The 17,432-nt window shown below is 40.6% G+C and overlaps 1 protein-coding gene across 4 annotated transcripts in view; it reads left to right on the top strand.

Moving 5' to 3' along the window:
- The window catches only part of FRY (FRY microtubule binding protein), a 267,764-nt gene extending 256,632 nt beyond the window's left edge, over window positions 1–11,132 (top strand). For 2 of the 4 annotated variants that reach the window (XM_028837192.2, XM_077974167.1), the window contains 4 exons: window positions 2,397–2,414; window positions 4,179–4,289; window positions 8,862–9,064; window positions 9,693–11,132. In XM_028837192.2, coding sequence (XP_028693025.1) covers window positions 2,397–2,414; window positions 4,179–4,289; window positions 8,862–9,064; window positions 9,693–9,951 — 591 coding nt within the window. In that variant the 3' untranslated portion in view covers window positions 9,952–11,132. The remainder of the gene's footprint in view (window positions 1–2,396; window positions 2,415–4,178; window positions 4,290–8,861; window positions 9,065–9,692) is intronic. The other 2 variants (XM_028837194.2, XM_028837195.2) reach the window with 1 other exon arrangement.
- The last annotated feature ends 6,300 nt before the right edge of the window (window positions 11,133–17,432 follow it).

Below are 17,432 nucleotides of genomic sequence, written 5' to 3' on the forward strand. Positions count from 1 at the left end.
GCATTCATCACAGTTGGCCATCTCCCAAGAAAAACACTATTTTGTGCCCTGAGAGCTGAGTGGGAGGAATTCATTGACAATGAAATTCCTTAGCACCAAGCTGGAGTCGAAAGTTTCCTCTGCCTTTATTGAACAGAAAAGATTTTCCTTGAACTGATTTGATGACCTCTTTGGGTTATAACCTTGTTTTGGAAAGCAATAAAAAGCCGTTTTCTTCACACAAGGCCTTGTAATTTACTCAGCACTTGCTTCATTTCACACTTCTGAAAGGTAAATCCCGTGGTAGCAAATGTTTACTTCCTAAACTGCATACTAAAGATTTCAGTCATATTTGATGTTGTCCAAAAAGTCTTCGCACTGGAAATTCTGCGTCTGTATAGACAAGACTCTCCCTGTGTGACGATCTTATATGACATTGTATTTCAGAACAGAAAGTTTGATTTTAGAAACTTCTAGATGTAAAGTTTTCTTGAGAATAGTAAATACCTGAAGCTGTGTAGTCTCCACATCAGAGGCTTACAGGTGTTTGTCTTCCAAACTTTGAAAGAAATTTATGGCCAGGGTCCAAAACACTACTTAGTAAACATAATATGCATCAGTGTGCCAGCCCCACATGACAAGCAAGTGATAAGTAAGGGAAGAACAGACCCTTGGAGGATAGAGTAGGGTTTGTTGGCAGCAGTCCTTTAATTACATTTGTAGATACTAATAAATAATAAGTTGATAGTTTCATTTGTTCTTATTTACTGTACCTTATTTTCAAGTACAATACATTAAAACGATGATAACCCAGAGACTTTTTAAAGAGCTTTAAAATAAGGGGGTTTTATTGGATTAGAAACTCTTAGGTCCTTAAATGTTTTGAAAATTCAGAACCAGATATGTTGATGCATAATTAGGAATGGTCATTAATTTTAAAAAAATACATTCTGTCAAGTTTTACTTATCTCTTTCCACATACCCAAACTTTCCATGAACCAATTCTATGATATAGCGACATCAAAAAATGGTAGTTGCTGGCCGGGCGCAGTGGGTCACGCCTGTAATCCCAGCACTTTGGGAGGCCGAGGCAGCCGGATTACAAAGTCAGGAGATCAAGACTATACTGGCTAACAAGGTGAAACCCCATCTCTACTAAAAATACAAAAAAATTAGCTGGGTGTGGTGGCGGGCACCTGTAGTCCCAGCTACATTGGGAGGCTGAGGCAAGAGAATGGTGTGAATCCAGGAGGTGAAGCTTGCAGTGAGCCAAGATTGTGCCACTGCACTCCAGCCTGGGGCAACAGAGCAAGACTTCATCCAAAAAAAAAAAAAAAAATTGTAGCTGGTGTTGAACATGGCCCAGTTACAATTTTACATTATTTTACACTAACTATTAGTTGTAGATTACTTATAGAAATTGTCTATTGAGTCCAGGCATGGTGGCTCACACTTGTAATCCCAGAACTTTGGGAGGCCAAGGCGGGCAGATCACTGGGTCAGGAGTTCGAGACCAGCCTGACCAACATGGTGAAACCCCATCTCTACTAAAAAAAAAAAAAAAAATCAAAAATTAGCCAGGTGTGGTGGCATGCACCTGTAATCCCAACTACTCAGAAGGCTGAGGCAGGAGAATCGCTTGAACCCGGGAGCGGAGGTTGCAGTGAGCCAAGATGGTGCCACTGCACTCCAGCCTGGGCGACAGAGTGAGACTCTATCTCAAAAAAAAAAGAAAAAAGAAATTGTCTATGGGAGAAAAAATTGTTATAAAAAGTAAAATGCAAGAAAATTACCTGTCATATTTCACACTTGTTTGAGGGTATACAATGTTTAGTCCTTTGAAATTAAAAATTATAGTAGTCCTATAAAATATTCTCAATGTGCAAGGCAATCCAACTAAAGAAAATACCATGTAGATTGTTCACTATATTCAATGTTAATTGGAAGGTCATAGTTTAATAGATATGAAACTGAACATAATAAAGACTCTGCCTTAATACAAAGCAATAGTCTAATTTGTTTGGGGCTATAATTCTTCAGATAACTAAGCTGGCTTCCTCTCAGTTTTACTGTGTTCACATATTATGCACACTTATACACTAAAATCTTCAAGCAATACAAGTTTTGATTTTTGGTCTCTAAAACTGACTGACAAAATCTAAACTGATTAATCAGAGAACCTAAAAAACATTATGTTTTTTCAGTGATATGTTTCCCATTAGAGCTTGTTTTTAACTGGAACGCTATGCATGTTGAATGGGTACAACATTTGCAAGATTTATCAAGTTTGGGTGAGCAATGCTAATACTGCTGACGGTTCTGCTCTTGGAAAAGGGCCGTGCTTTCTATTGCATGCAGACACTGACCCTGTACTTTCTTTCCTTTCCTTTGTTTCCTGTGCCATGCTTGCTGTGTAGCAAATGGAATCTCTTGCAGTAAGTTAACTTTCTTTCATACTCTTTGTCCATTTAGGCATGGACCCATAACAACCCTTATTTTTTACCATTACTGTTATATCTCTTAGCATGTTTTCCCTTTCTCATTTTAATTTATTTTATTTGGTAGATTAAGACATGGCAGTTTATTAGTAGCATTCTGGGCTGCTTTTGCCCCAAAGTAGAAACCTATATTGCTATGAATTCTCATACTGTCAGTGGAATATTTTGTGTAATAACTACCATGATTTGGCACAGGAAAGTCAGACTTTTCATAGCTAGGTTTCACCCTAAATTGTGAAGGTAATATTGTTTTTAAACAATATTTTTTTATTTATTTGCAAGTCTCTGGCAGTTATCTTTTATACCAGATTTTTAAAGGTTCCCCTAAAGAGAAGTTTAAAGACCACAAAATACAATATTTTACTAAAACAACCAAATATCCAGTTCGAGTTAATTAGTCAGTGTAGCTGCTTCTTTAATCTTAGGCTGGGTACCAGTATTGAGAGATCAAATAATCTAGGCAGAATTGGTTCTCCCCTAAAGAGCAGGGAAGGGCTAGAAAGAGAAAGGAAACCATTCAGCATAGTCTTAGCGTGAATTTTAGTAACTTTTAAGATTTAGGATCAAAAGTCTGTTAATAATATCAATAGAACATTCTTCCTAAAACCTAAATTCTTGTGATTTCTCTCCTTAAACTGATTGGGGGAAACAGTTTTAAGTCACCTTAGAAGCTCTCAATTCTGAGCTGCCTTCTTTGTAGTCCTTGGTAAAAGAAAGGCCCCTACCCCATTTGAAAACTGAACAGTGAAGCATTTAGTTTAAACCACATATTTAACTCACTTTCACTGGTGACTGCTGGCCATGAAATTCTGTTGAGCGAAGGCTGTTCCTTTCCTTTCACAGAATCCCATCCACTCACTACCTGGGAGCAAACTCATTCTTGGAATAAAATAGGCAAAGTGTAGAGGTTACAGCTCCAAGTTTAGTCGATCACTGGCATTGGAATTATTATTTTTCCCTCATAGTATACATAAGCTGTGTAAAGACCACACTATAGGGTACAGATGCACAAATGCATCCCTGAAACATTTTAAATTCCAGAGGTATCTATGTGGCTCAAGGGCCATTGTGTATGATTACTTTTTGATGTCCTTTCCACAGAAATTTTCAAATGTGTTCGTAATTTCTTTTTTTAAAGCATTTTTTGGTCCCTTTTTATCTCTCTTTAATTCAACAAGTACTTACTGAGCACAGAGTAGACGTATCATCAGTAAGCCTGATACAGGACTCTGGAGGACCACGTGATTGTTATGTTTACAGGGGCCCAGGCGTCTACTGAATTTATAAGTTTAACACCTAAAACTGCTTAATGTTTTGCCTTTCAAATATACTTTTAATGAAAGGAAATTTTTCTGTTTAAAAATAATTTATAGCTTATAAAAATGAAGACAACCACTCAGCTATAATTGGTAGGTATTTAATTGGCAAATATAATGGAAATTTGGCTGTCTACTCAGTCCCTTTATAGGTGCTACTCTCTAATTAGTCATCCATTACACAGACTATAATCGAAATTATACCGTGGATTTCTCACTGATATTTAATGACTGTATTTTGTTTTTCTGTTTTATTTGGAATAACAGCTGGTTATGTTTTCTTAATTTAAAAAAAAAAAAAGTTTGTCTCCATTGAGATTTCACTAGTTATATGGGAATGATCCTTAATAATAACTATTTCTTCCCGTGCAATTTCTCTCTTTAGCAATTGGAACTGTGTCAGAGATTGTATAAGCTACACTTCCAGCTGCTATTGCTTTTTCAGTCCTACTGTAAGCTCATCGGCCAGGTGCACGAAGTTAGCTCCATGCCAGAGGTGAGTCTACGTGCTTTCCAACCCCACGTCCCACCACGAAAATCATTTCTTTTGTTCTTCCCCACTCCACCCCATTTATAACTGCCCAAGTGATTTTATTCCCGCATCGTTATTTTGCTCAAGCACAAGTCTGAAATAAACATGTCCTGTATGTATTTCTATTCTCATTTTTAAAAGCAAAGTCAGGAGTAGGTATGGAAAGTGAAGTGCCTTACAGTTGAAGAACGCGTGTAGGAGAGAACCTTCCTGTGGGTTATGCGCTAGGTGCCTTGCTTGCATCTCCCTGATCCTGGCCCTGGGGCTGGGCATCCTTATTTGAAAAGTTTCCATGGGTGTGGGTTTTCTTCTTTACATTAGTTTTTCATATTTGCCCTTACCTTGAGGTAAGAAGGAAATGTCTGTATGATGTGTTTGGTTCTCTTCAGTTTCCCTGCCCTACTTAGCACCAGGATGTTTTAATATTTTTAAATATTTAAAATGAAATAATTTTTACTGCTGAGTGAGCCAAAATTTTTCTACAAATGAAGAAATACTACTGCAATGTAGTCAGTGGAATAATGGTTGTGTGTACTGGATACTATAGAAGCACTGAGGACTAACACCTCATTTGCCTAGAGGTAAGAAAGGTTGAAACTGAAGAGCTTGCTGGAGGAAACCACACCTGAGTGGACTCTCAGAGGGTGAGTTGGAGTGAGGGAGGAGCATTCCAGTAGAACAAACAGCATGGCCATAAGCCCGATGGGAAGAAAGAGAAAGGAACTACAAGCTACTTAGTATTGCTACAATAGAAGGTGCACCAAAAAGGAGCTATGAGATAAGGCAGAAGAGAGAGGGGTAAAGGCGAGATCATAAGACATGCTGCGCCTAGGAGTATTTCAGGTAGATCTCTGTGGCAGCTATGTGGAGGGTGGATCTGATGACAGCTAGACCAGAGACATGGAGACCAGTGATGAGGCTGCTGAAATAGTTCAAACAGAAGGAGAGAGTTTGAACTGGGACAGAAGTCCTAGGTATGGAGAGGAGGAAGGAAATGTGAGACACAGGACAAAAGATCAATGAAACTGATGGGGGGATGAAGGAGAAAGAAGAGTTGAGGAGAGGATGACACTCAGGTTCCATCTTATATAAACCAGGTGACCAGTGGCACCAAAGCTGAGACAGGGATATAGAAAGAAGGACTGAGGCAATGCTGTGTCCAGACAGTCAAGCCTTCTCCCGGCTAGTCAGTTGCTGCATACTGGACAAGACCTGGCTTAAACGGTGACTGACATCTTGCAGGTGGTTAGATGTGAGGTCAGGGGAGAGATCTAGACAAAAGGCACAGATGTGATTGTGAACAAGCAGAAGTCAATTAAACCATGCCAATGACAGCAGAGAAGTGAGGATGAAGCCTGGAAAACCTCACCATCTAAGAGCAGAGGAGGAAGAGCCACAAGAGACAAACTACAACCATTTTACCATTTTTTTATTACTCAGTTTGAAAAAAGGAAAAAACTATACAACTTTCAAATGCTTATTTCAAGAGAGTAGGCCTTCATAACCGGTTTTCCTCTATTCAGTTACAAGTTGTCAGATAATGGGAATCAACTCTTCTTTTTTATTTGCCACATGGTCAAGATATACTTTTTTGGTTTTTTTTGAGACCAAGCTTCGCTTTTGTTGCCCAGGCTGGAGTGCAATGGCACAATCTCAGCTTACCACAACCTCCTCCTCCCACGTTCAAGCTATTCTCCTGCCTCAGTCTCCCGAGTAGCTGAGATTACAGGCATGTACCACCACACCTGGCAAATTTTGTATTTTTAGTAGAGATGGGGTTTCACCATGTTGGTCAGGCTGGTCTTGAACTCCTGAGCTCAGGTGATCCACCTGCCTTGGCCCCCGCGAAGTGAGCTGTGAGCCACCACGCCCGGCCAGGATTCACCATTCTTGATGCCATTAAGAACATTCATGATTCATGAAAGGAAGTCAAAATATCAACATTAACAGGAGTTTGGAAGAAGGTGATTCCAATGGACGACTTTGAGAGGCTCAAGACTTCTGTAGGGGAAGTAACTGCAGATGTGGTAAAAATAGCAAAAGAACTAGAATTAGAAGTAGAACCTGAAGGTGTGACTGAATTGCTGTAGTCTTATGATAAAACCTGAATGGATGAGGAGTTGCTTCTTATGAATGAACAAGTAAAGTTTTTTTTGTTGTTTGTTTTTGAGATGGAGTCTCACTCTGTCACCCAGGCTGGAGTGCAATGGCATGATCTCGGCTCGCTGCAACCTCCACCTCCTACGTTCAAGCGATTCTCCTGCCTCAGCCTCCCGAATAGCTGGGATTACATGCCTGCGCCACCACGCCCGGCTAATTTTTGTATTTTTAGTGGAGACGGGGTTTCACCATGTTAGTCAGGCTAGTCTCAAACTCCTGACCTCAAGTGATCCACCCCCGTTGGCCTCCCAAAGTGCTGGGATTACAGGCATGAACCACCACACCCGGCCCAAACAAAGTTTCTTTAGGTGAAATTTACTCCTGGTGAAGATGCTGAGAACATTGTCAAAATGACAATAAAAGATTTACAATATTACACAAACTTAGTTTATAGAGCAGTGGCAGAGTTTAAGGTGATTGACTGTAGTTTTGAAAGAAGTTCCAAGGTGTATAAAATGCTGTCACATGCTACAGAGAAATATTTCATGAGAGGAAGAGTCAATCAATAAAGCAAACTTTGGCCGGGTGTGGTGGCTCACGCCTGTAATCCCAGCACTTTGGGAGGCCAAGGCGGGCAGATCACGAGGTCAGGAGATCGAGACCATCTTGGCCAACATAGTGAAACCCTGCCTCTACTAAAATACAAAAAATTAGCCGGGCATGGTGGCCCATGCCTGTAATCCCAGTTACTTGAGAGGCTAGGGTAAGGGAATCACCTGAACCTGGGAGGCGGAGGTTGCAGTGAGCTGAGATCGCGTCACTGCACTCCAGCCTGCTGACAGAGCAAGACTCCGTCTCAATAAATAAATAAATAAATAAATAAAGCAAACTTCTTTATTGTCTTATTTTAAGAAATTGCCCCAATCACCCCAACCTTCAGCCACCACCACCCTGATCAATCAGCAGCCATTAACATTAAGGCAAGATCCTCTACCAGCAAAAACATAATTACTCACTGAAGGCACAGAGGATTGTTAGCCTTTTTTAGCACTAAAGTGTTTTTTAATTAAGGTATGTACATTTTTAGACTTAGTGTACTTAGACTACAATATTGTGTAAACATAATTTTTATAGGCATGGAGAAATCAAACAATTGACATGACTCACTTTATTGCAGATGTCTGGAACTGAATATTTCCAAGGTATACCCGGTGTGTTTATTTATATGGGTACATGCACACACAGTGTTTAAATACTATATAAGTTTTAAATACTGTATATGTACACACACAATGTTTAAAACCTATCTAGGTTTAAAATAAGAAGAAATGTGCTTTCAAATTTAAAACTACATACAAAATTAAGATATTCTAATATCTTGTTTTAAAATATTATTTCAGTAAATTTTAAACCTACTTCTATAGTAGGTAGTTGTATTTAACAGGCCTGTGTGCGAAGAAAAACTAATCCTTCAAAGCTTTAGTTTTTTATAGTTTGTACCATGAGTGAGTTGGGAATGAAGAGGAAAAGCAAAGATGTTGAATAAATAACTTTCCAAAGTAAACAGGCATCATCAACTTGCATTACAAAGAGAAAAAAAACCTTTAATTTTATGCCAATTTTTTAATGTTCTTGAGATCAAATTGCAAAACTACCATCTTCCGTAGTATATTTTGAGACACTTAGAAGTAACACAGGTTTTCTTATGCTTTACTTTTTAACACTCTGGATCCTTTGGTTCCAATACCTTCGAGGGAAAATATCTTTTACTGCTGTAGCATTAATGCAAACATGAGTTTAAGATTATTCCTCCTCCTCAAAATTGTGTCTGCAGCACTTTCCCATGGCATGGAACCAAAAGTGAGAAAAACTTATTATTAGGACAGAGTCCTTGGTCACGATTACGTTTATTGAGCACTTAGGTGCTGGACTGTACTAAGCATTTTGTATACATTATTGCCACTTAATCTTTAAAATAAACCTTTAGGATGGCTATTATCTTCAGTCTCACAGATGAGAAAACTGAGGCACATAAAAGTCAATTAACTTGTCCATGTTCCTACAGTACACTGCAGAGCTGGCATTTGAACCCAGATCTTACTCACTCTTGAGCCTGATCTCTTATATTCTTTACTTCTGTATGTATTCCCTATTTAAGTAGAACTTAAGTAGAAACCATTTTAAATGAAGTCTTAATCTTTTCTATAAGGAGAGCATCTCAGCGGTTGACACGTATCCAATGCATCCAACTCCACAATCGCCTACACATACAGTGGAGTACAATGTCATCTATCCTATTTGAATTTACCAAGGTATTAAGCTTATGCTTAACCACACCCATAAGATCCTTTTTTTCTTTTTTTTTTTTCTTTTGGGATATAAAATTCCCCCAGCACCTAAATATAGTTTTAAAAACCTTTTTTTTTTTGGAAACAGCTGCTGAATATGTCCAGGGAACTGAGTGACCTAAAGAAACACCTGAAGGAAGCCAGTGCAGTCATTGCAGCTGACCCTCTCTATTCAGAGGGTGCGTGGTCCGAGCCGACCTTCACGTCCACTGAAGCAGCCATCCAGTCCATGCTGGAGTGCCTGAAGAACAACGAACTCGGCAAAGCTTTGCGGCAGATCAGGGAGTGCAGGTGACTCTGCTATTTCTTGTAGAGGTGGTTGCAGGAAATGCGCACCTGGTTGTTACTCTGTCATGGTTGGATCTAGCCCACTACGGACAGCTAGATATTTTATAGGTCTCTTCTCAGATATTACCAATGCCAAACCGGAAACACTCAGCTTTCAGAACACTACATGTTGAAAGTGTGGGTGTTGGTTCTGGCCATTTGTCATCCCTAAAATGACAACATGCTGAAGCACTTCAAAATATACCTTCGTATAATTTTTAACTAACATTTGAACATATCCTTTTTGGTTTTGCCCCTACATCCTGATATTGTATTCACATTCATTGAAACCGGAAGGCTATCGCAAATAAGGTAAATGTTTTAGGAGTATTAGATTCCTTTCTGATATTTTTATACTTTTGATATTTTATCAAAATACTCAATAATCTAAAATTGATTATGGTGATGTTTGTACAACTCTGAGTATACTAAAACCCACTGAATTGTGTACCTTAGATGAGTGAATTACCTAATAGGAGAATTCCATCTCAATGAAGCCTTTTCAAAAAGTAATATTCTTATATTAATGAAGACTCATAAGCTCCCAACTTTTTATAGTGCCTCTAATCTGTGCTATTATTTTTGACTGCAGAAGTCTGTGGCCCAATGACATCTTTGGAAGCAGTTCTGATGATGAGGTCCAGACACTACTGAATATTTATTTCCGTCACCAAACTCTGGGACAGACGGGTACTTATGCCCTGGTGGGGTCTAACCAGAGCCTGACCGAGATCTGCACCAAGCTGATGGAGCTGAACATGGAGATCCGGGACATGATCCGCAGGGCCCAGAGTTACCGAGTCCTCACTACTTTTCTTCCAGACTCCAGTGTTTCTGGCACTAGTCTCTGACAGGAGCCTCCTGTCCCCGCTGGGTTCCAAACTGGCAGTGCTGCCATGCTGGGGCGACGTCATTCGGTGTCTTCTCGGCCTTCAAAAGGCTTGGACAGACTGTTCTCCCTCTTGTTACCTGTAGGGCTTTTTCTAAAGAGGATGACAGAACTTCCAATGTGTAGCAATACTATAAGAACCAAGGTAGCTTAGAACGTCCTGGACAGACTCCACCCGTCACGCTGTGTGGCACAAATGTGTGACGTTTGACCGAGCATATGCAACTCACTACTGAAGAGGTGACTTCCGTTGCATACCAAAGCCGACTACACTGAACAGTACCTTCCTTTCTAGAAACGATTTTAGATTGGCAAAAGTGCAATGTTTTCTTCACTCACAAAATTTTATATTCTCAAACATGTACATTCTTTCCCTTTCTTGTTCCGTTTTCTTTTCTTTTTTCTTTTTCCTTTCTTTGGTGGGCTGAGAAAGGGGCAGGCAACATGAAGCTGGCCACTGAAAACTGTAAGACGGTCAAACGCTGACAGCCTGTGTATGTGAAAAGGGAATTGTAAACGGACTGCAATGTAATGTACACTGTAATTTGAATACAATTACTGTATCTAAAAGGAGCTGCTATGAACTACCTTTCTTATGTTGTTAGGCTACTGTTTCTGAAAGCCCTGGATCTCTTTGCACCAAAAATGGTCCAGATAGACTCTTTTTAAGGATCTTGGCTGCTTTTTACTAGAAGGTTGCTTTTATGAGCATATTTATACTGCTGAAGGATGAGTGTTAATTTTAATTAACTTTGCCATTTTGTAGAGAAAACTATTCACAATATAAATTCCACGTCTTCTCACCTATCAGGCATGCATATTTTAATATCTGTTTGGATAGCCAGAAGTAGAATCATAAAGGTAAAATATGAGTTGTTTCTTTGTTTCTTAAATGTCATATATTATGTGTAATATATATGTAAAGGGCCATTCTTAAGTTCTCTCCTTAAACTTAATGCTGTCAAGTGTTAGATGTGTGCATGTGAACTTGTTGCACAGCAGAAACATATTCAGAGTTTATCTATGTAACTTATTCACTCTGTAAATACATTTAAAGTTTTTGTGATGTAAGCTTAATTGATATTCTGTTCAGAACTTTCTTTAGACTAAAAAAAAAAAAAAAAAAAAAGAAGAAGAGCAAAATACATGTTGACCATGGACTTTATTTCTGGTTAATGAAAATGTTTGTCCTGGGCACACATGAAGTTCTGCATGTGGGTTGCCAAAGTAATAACCCCAAGGGGCACCCCTCACGTGTATGCTCTGAATGGCACCCATGGGGGTCATGCCATGCATGGCCCTGTGAAGCTGGAGGTAAGTATAATCTCTTTGGAAGTTGGCGTCAAAACTGTGAGCTTCAACCAATTCTGTGTAATCAACCAAAGAGAAAAATCAGAAAAAAGTGAGAGCTCTAATTCTCTGTAACCTATAATTAGATTGTCATCCTTCAAATTTGGAAATTGATTCTATAGTGAGCAGGAGAAAGTAGTAGAGTTTTAATTCTGTTACCAACACCTATCCGCTACCTACCCCACTAAGAAAACAGGAACACAGGGAGAAATATGTAACAATCTCAATTTTGCTGTCTTCCTACTCATATTTCACATGGACCAACAAATATAACTTGCTTTACTAGCATATGGCTACTGAATCATTGGCAGTAATATTCTAGGAGTATCCTGCAGAAGAGAGCCTAACCTAGGATTTTTTTAATGTTACCACAGATACAACTACTAGATTTTAATAATGTTCTGGACTGCTGACAACATATTTTTCTGATGATTTATTTTTTCAACTTGCCTGAAAGATGATTTGCTATGATTTGTAGAAAACAACTGAATCACGATCTCTCTGAAAAATACCTCATAACATAAAGGTTTCTGTGGGTAACCACAGTACACAACTTTCAGAGAGTTTTGTTGGGAGCCACAGTAGAAAGAACAGATTCATCGTGAATTGAATTTTCTACCATGCCTTCTTACCCAGCAGAGAACCACTACAATGTTTTACTCTTAAGAAAGAAAGAAAAAAAAGATTTCAACAGTTCATTGCAATCTAAGATATTAACATAGGAAGCAGTGGTTTGTGTTTTTCTCAATTTTATTTTTAAAAGGAGATGTATTAATGCGAAAGATTTCTTCTACTTTTCCTCTATCTCTTCACCTCCTCTACTTTAAGTGGAGATGGGAAAAATTGTGTAGGATGCAGCCCCACTCCAGCAGAGCCCAGCAATAACTTAAGATCTACCAGTCAAATCTTGTTGGCTATTGCTCTGTGCCTGTTACTGAAGCATTAATGTTAATTGCCTTCCCCAGGGATACAAAGAAGTAGAGGTACCAAAGGAAAGGGTAGATATTTAACAGATGCCTCAGTGGTAAGAAAGATGCCTCCTTGTGTCTCACTGTTTTCTAGCACTGAAACATGATACACTTTGTATCCACCTGCAGAATAAAGCAATCTAGACAGGTGCTCTGTAACTTAGACATCACTTGATTAAAATTATAGTCTCCAAATATAGTGTTTTAGAAAAGGCACTGCACATTTTTAGAGGCACGTGAATGTCATTCCCACCTCTAACCCATCTAACATTGGTGAGATGTTAAGAAAACGTGCTGGCGTTGCTGTGAAATCAAGATGCCTGTAATTGTAGGCATCACACACATGCATGAACATCCACAGGGAGGTCTCAAGGCTCTTCTGGTTCCAAGTCCTAAGAAACAATGATCTTTTCAGTGAGCTGTAGAATTCTGGAAAGAATAAGGGTGCCTCCGGGCTGCTTACATCAATAACTTACACGTGCTTCCCGATGCCTGCCTTAACAACAAGAAAATTAGTGTCCACGGGTGAGTATTAGGGTGTGTTCATTGTATCTCAATGAAACTAGTTTTTAAAGTTTTCAGTACATTTGTTTTAGATCAATTAATATTTGAATACCTATCATGACCCCGGATATTTCTTTGTTCAGTAGATATTTGTTGCGTACCCACTCTGGGCTAGGCACTGTTTTAGAGGATACCGCAGCTATCAAAACAGATGTGGTCCGTGTTCCCATGAGGCTCCTACATTTGAGTGGAGGAAGATGTGCTTGTCTATGTTGGGTAATGATTAGTGCCATGAACAAAACAGGGATACAGTGAGTAATGCGGACGGGGCTATCTTAGCTATCACTCTAATAGGGTGATGTCTGAGGAGAGATCTGAATGAAGTGGGGGATACAATGGATATCCAGGGAAAAGAGCATTCCAGCAAAGGGAAAAACACACGCAGAGACCCTGAAGGAGGAGCAGGATCACTTTGTCGAAGGGACAGCAAGGAAGCCAATGACCGGGTGAAATGAGTGAAGAGGGCGTTCAGAGAGGACAGCCAAAAGCTCTGTGGGCCACAGCAGGACTTTGTCCCTTGCTGAGCAAGATGGGAAGCCAGTGAATGTTTGCGGGCAGGGTAATGACATGCTGTGACTTATGTTTAAAAGGATTACTCCATTTGGGATGATGAAGAAAAGCTCTATAGCAAAAGTTCTGTTGTGGTGGTTATACAGCATTGTGAGTGTACTTAATGCCAATGAATTGTGTACTTTAAAATGGCAAATTTTTTGTTATATATGTTTTGCCACGATAAAAATAATTTTTTAAAGGATCACGGTGGCTGCTATGTGCAGAATAGACTGCAGACGGGCAGAGGTAGAAGCAGGAAGACTAGAGAGACGGCTGTGGCAATAGTGTAGTCACCAGGCGATGCTGGCTTGGGCTAGGGTACTAGCAACGGAAGTGATTAGTTGTGGGCATGTTTTGGAAATAGTTCAGAGCTAAAGCTGACAGGGCTTACCAATGACACATGGAATGGGAGAGAGTTTGGCCCAAACCACTGGAGGAATGGAGTTGCCACTAACTGAGATGAGGGAATGCATGTTTGGGAGGTAGAAATCAAGATTATTCTTCAGACATGTTAACTTTGAGATGTCTGATATCCAAGACAAGATGGTGAGTAAACAGGTGGATTTGTGAGTCTGTTGTTGAGGAGCAAAGTCTGGGCTAAAGACATACATATGGCCGGGACTGGGATTGCTCATAAAAATTAGAGTGCAGGTAATGGGCTCAAAATCTCAGATGCACATTAAATCATGTCGAGGACTTAAAACCCCAACACCCAGACTTCCTCTTCATTGATTTAATTGGTCTGAAGCTGTGCTCAAACTCCAGCGCTGTTTAAGATTCCCCAGATGATTCTAATCCACTGCCAAGATTGCAACATTGCTTTCTCCTTCTCAGACCTAAGAATCACCCCAGGGTATTTGTCAAAAATGCAGAATCCCTCAGGTTGACCCCTCTAGAGACCAATTTGGTAAATCCAGCGCAGGATCCCTCAAATCAGCATTGCAACAGCCACACTCCACTCTGAAAGACACTGAACTGGGAAAAACTTCCTACATAGCAAAGTGCTCTTTCTTCTAAAGCACACCCCCAATTGATTTTCCACGTAGGCTGCTGGTGTAGTGATTCTACCCAAATCTGCCATCGATCTTTTTGTAACTTTGCTTCCTACTCGAGGTCACAGTGAGTGAGTGGCTAGAATTTACTGCATCCACTTACAGATCAGTTTCCTGGCAGATGCCTGCTTGTCTGTCACCATCTTCTGTAATCCAGATCCCTCTTTTGACAGCAAACTTGCATGAATATTGTATTCGAATTTCAGATTCCAAGAACTTGGGCCACCCGGTGCGAACTTCCAGGCGCTCCTTGGCCAGGAGAATGAAGAGATTCCTCCTGGTCCCCTTTACTATGTCCAACCCTTCTCTCCTCATCTCTATTTCAAAAAGCCCAGAGGCTTCGAAATTCTTGCCATCTGGCTGTACTAGCCACCTCCTTCCCCAACCCCATCACTGTCATCCACAGCAGTGGCTGTGACTCTCAGCTGCATTAGAAGCACTGGGGAACCTTTTTTAAAATCCTGAGGCTTAGGCCTCCCTGCGGATCCCTTAAATCCTTTGTAATGCTCCTCTGATGATTTTGAATTGCAGCCGGGCTTGGGAACTGCTGACCTAAAGCCCTCCTGCTTCCTGTCCCTTATTCATTGGAGAGACTACAGCTTCTTGCTCACCCCAGCTTCCGATGTCATTTCCAGGACTTCAGGAGTCTTGTGTATAACCTGTACGAAATCTTTTTTCTCTCATCCTGTTAACATTCTTACCTCCAGGCATTTTCACTCTGTTCTACCCAGTGATATCTGAGGAGAGATCTGAATGAAGTGGGGGATACAATGGATATCCAGGGAGAAGAGCATTCCAGCAAAGGGAAAAACACACGCAGAGACCCTGAAGGAGGAGCAGGTTCACTTTGTCGAAGGGACAGCAAGGAAGCCAATGACCAGGTGAAATGCCATCCAATTTCCTGGCTATACCAAAACCTGATCCACAGCAGTAAGTGAACCAGGTCCAGATCCCACCTTCAGGCCCCCTACTCAGGAATTTTCCCAGGTCCCCTTTACTCCAGCCCCCACCCCTCTAACAATTCTCCTGTCATGAATATCAGTCTGTGGCCCTCACATGTCTTTACTCCCTTTTGGGGCATGTTTAAATTCCATGGGTCATTATAATCCCTCCCTTGCTGACATTCACAAGGGATGCCCTACCCCTGTCTTACTCAGCTGGTTCAACCCCAAGTCTGGTTGAACCTAAAACTGACTCTTCCCACAGCTGCACCAGAAGTGTGACATTACGAAGATGAAGATATTACTAGAATGCAAGTCACACATGTAGTGTCACACAAACAATGACACTGGTAATGTTACATTTCTAGTAATATCTTCACTACTAGAAGTGTCCTCATTACTAGAAGTGTGACACTAGTATGCGACTGCAACCAGGAAAGTCTCAAATCTCAACACTATCGGACAATCTCATAATACACTTATGCCCTTCCTGATCATTTCAATTTCCTAATGCCTGAGACAGTTATTTCTCGTATTTTCCTCTCTCCTCAGCATCCTGTCTCAGCTGATGGCTTTGCTTCATAATTCATTGAGTAAACAAATGAGTCTCACCTTCCCCACCAAAAATATACTTATCTTTAGCCCTATATTCTAGGTGCTTCATCCTTTTCTAATCAAAGGAATATCACTGCTCCCCTCAAGGGCCAATTGCTCCACTGGCGTTCTGGACCCCATCTCTGCTGCCTGTTCAAGGGCTTTGCTCCTGCAGGCATTCCCCTCTCTGCTCTGCCATCAGCTTCTCTAAATGATTCCCTTTAATACGCCAACATACTCAGTGCCTCCCCTTTCCCCAAATGCCGTTCTACCTATCACCAGTTTCTCTGCTTTCTTACAGCAAAACATCTAGGAAGTACTACTTCTCTTCACTATTTGGACTTAACACTGCTTCCATCCACACCATTCCATGGAAACTTCTCTCTTCAACCTCACCCATCACCTCCATGCTGCCAAATCCAATGGACCTGTCGTCACCTTTCTCGACCTCCCAGCAGGATTTGACTCAGTTGACTTTCCTTCCTTCTGGAAATACTGTTTCTTCTTCATTTTCATCTCCTCATCCTCTTCCTATCCCTCTTGAGCTCACCTTTCATCTAACCTCTAAGTTCCTGCTACTCCAAGTATAGTCTGGGGCACCAGCAGCATTGATGGCATCTGGGAGCTTCCTAGATTTGCAGTCTCAGACCCCAGACCTACTGAATCAGAATCTTCATTTAACAAGCTCACCCAGTGACTCCTGGGATGTTAAGGTTTTAGAATCATTGCTCTAAGTGTTGGTATGCCCCCAGAGCCCTGTGTTGTACTCCCTTCTTTCCCGCTTCTGTGAAACTGTATTTTTAAATTTTTTTATTTCCATAGGTTGTTGGGGAACAGGTGGTGTTTGGTTACATTAGTCAGTTAATTAGTGGTGATTTGTGAGATTTTGGTGCAGGTGATTCCATCCAGGCCCATGGTTTTAAAAACTATTTATCTCCAAATCTATCCCTAACTCTGACTTACCTCCTAAATTCCAGATACATATACCCAGTAGGCTACATGACATCTCCATTTGGATGTCTCCAGCACTTCAGACTTATGTTGAAAACAGAAGCCCTTCCCCACATTACTAAATAGATCCACTAAAATAAGAGGTCAATGTATCGAGCCCTCAAAGTGACAGGCACTAATTATTCTAAGTGATGAACATGCCTCAACTCCTTTAGTTCCTATCTCTTGGTGGTGTGAGGACTATCATCATCTCCATTTTACAGATAGGTAAACTGAGGGGTAGAGAGTGACTTGCCCAAAATTATCTCTTAAGTACGGCAACCAGGATTTGCAGGTAGGTAACCTGACCCCAGAACATGCCTCCTACCTGGCATAGCTCTCAATTCCATTCACCCTACAGCTCAAAGCACAATATTAAGAGTCATTGTTTATTTCCTCCATCTTCCACTGCCAGCCCTGCACATTTTCAAA

Source organism: Macaca mulatta, chromosome 17 (genome assembly GCF_049350105.2).
Source record: "Macaca mulatta isolate MMU2019108-1 chromosome 17, T2T-MMU8v2.0, whole genome shotgun sequence".
NCBI classification, from domain to species: Eukaryota; Metazoa; Chordata; class Mammalia; order Primates; family Cercopithecidae; genus Macaca; species Macaca mulatta.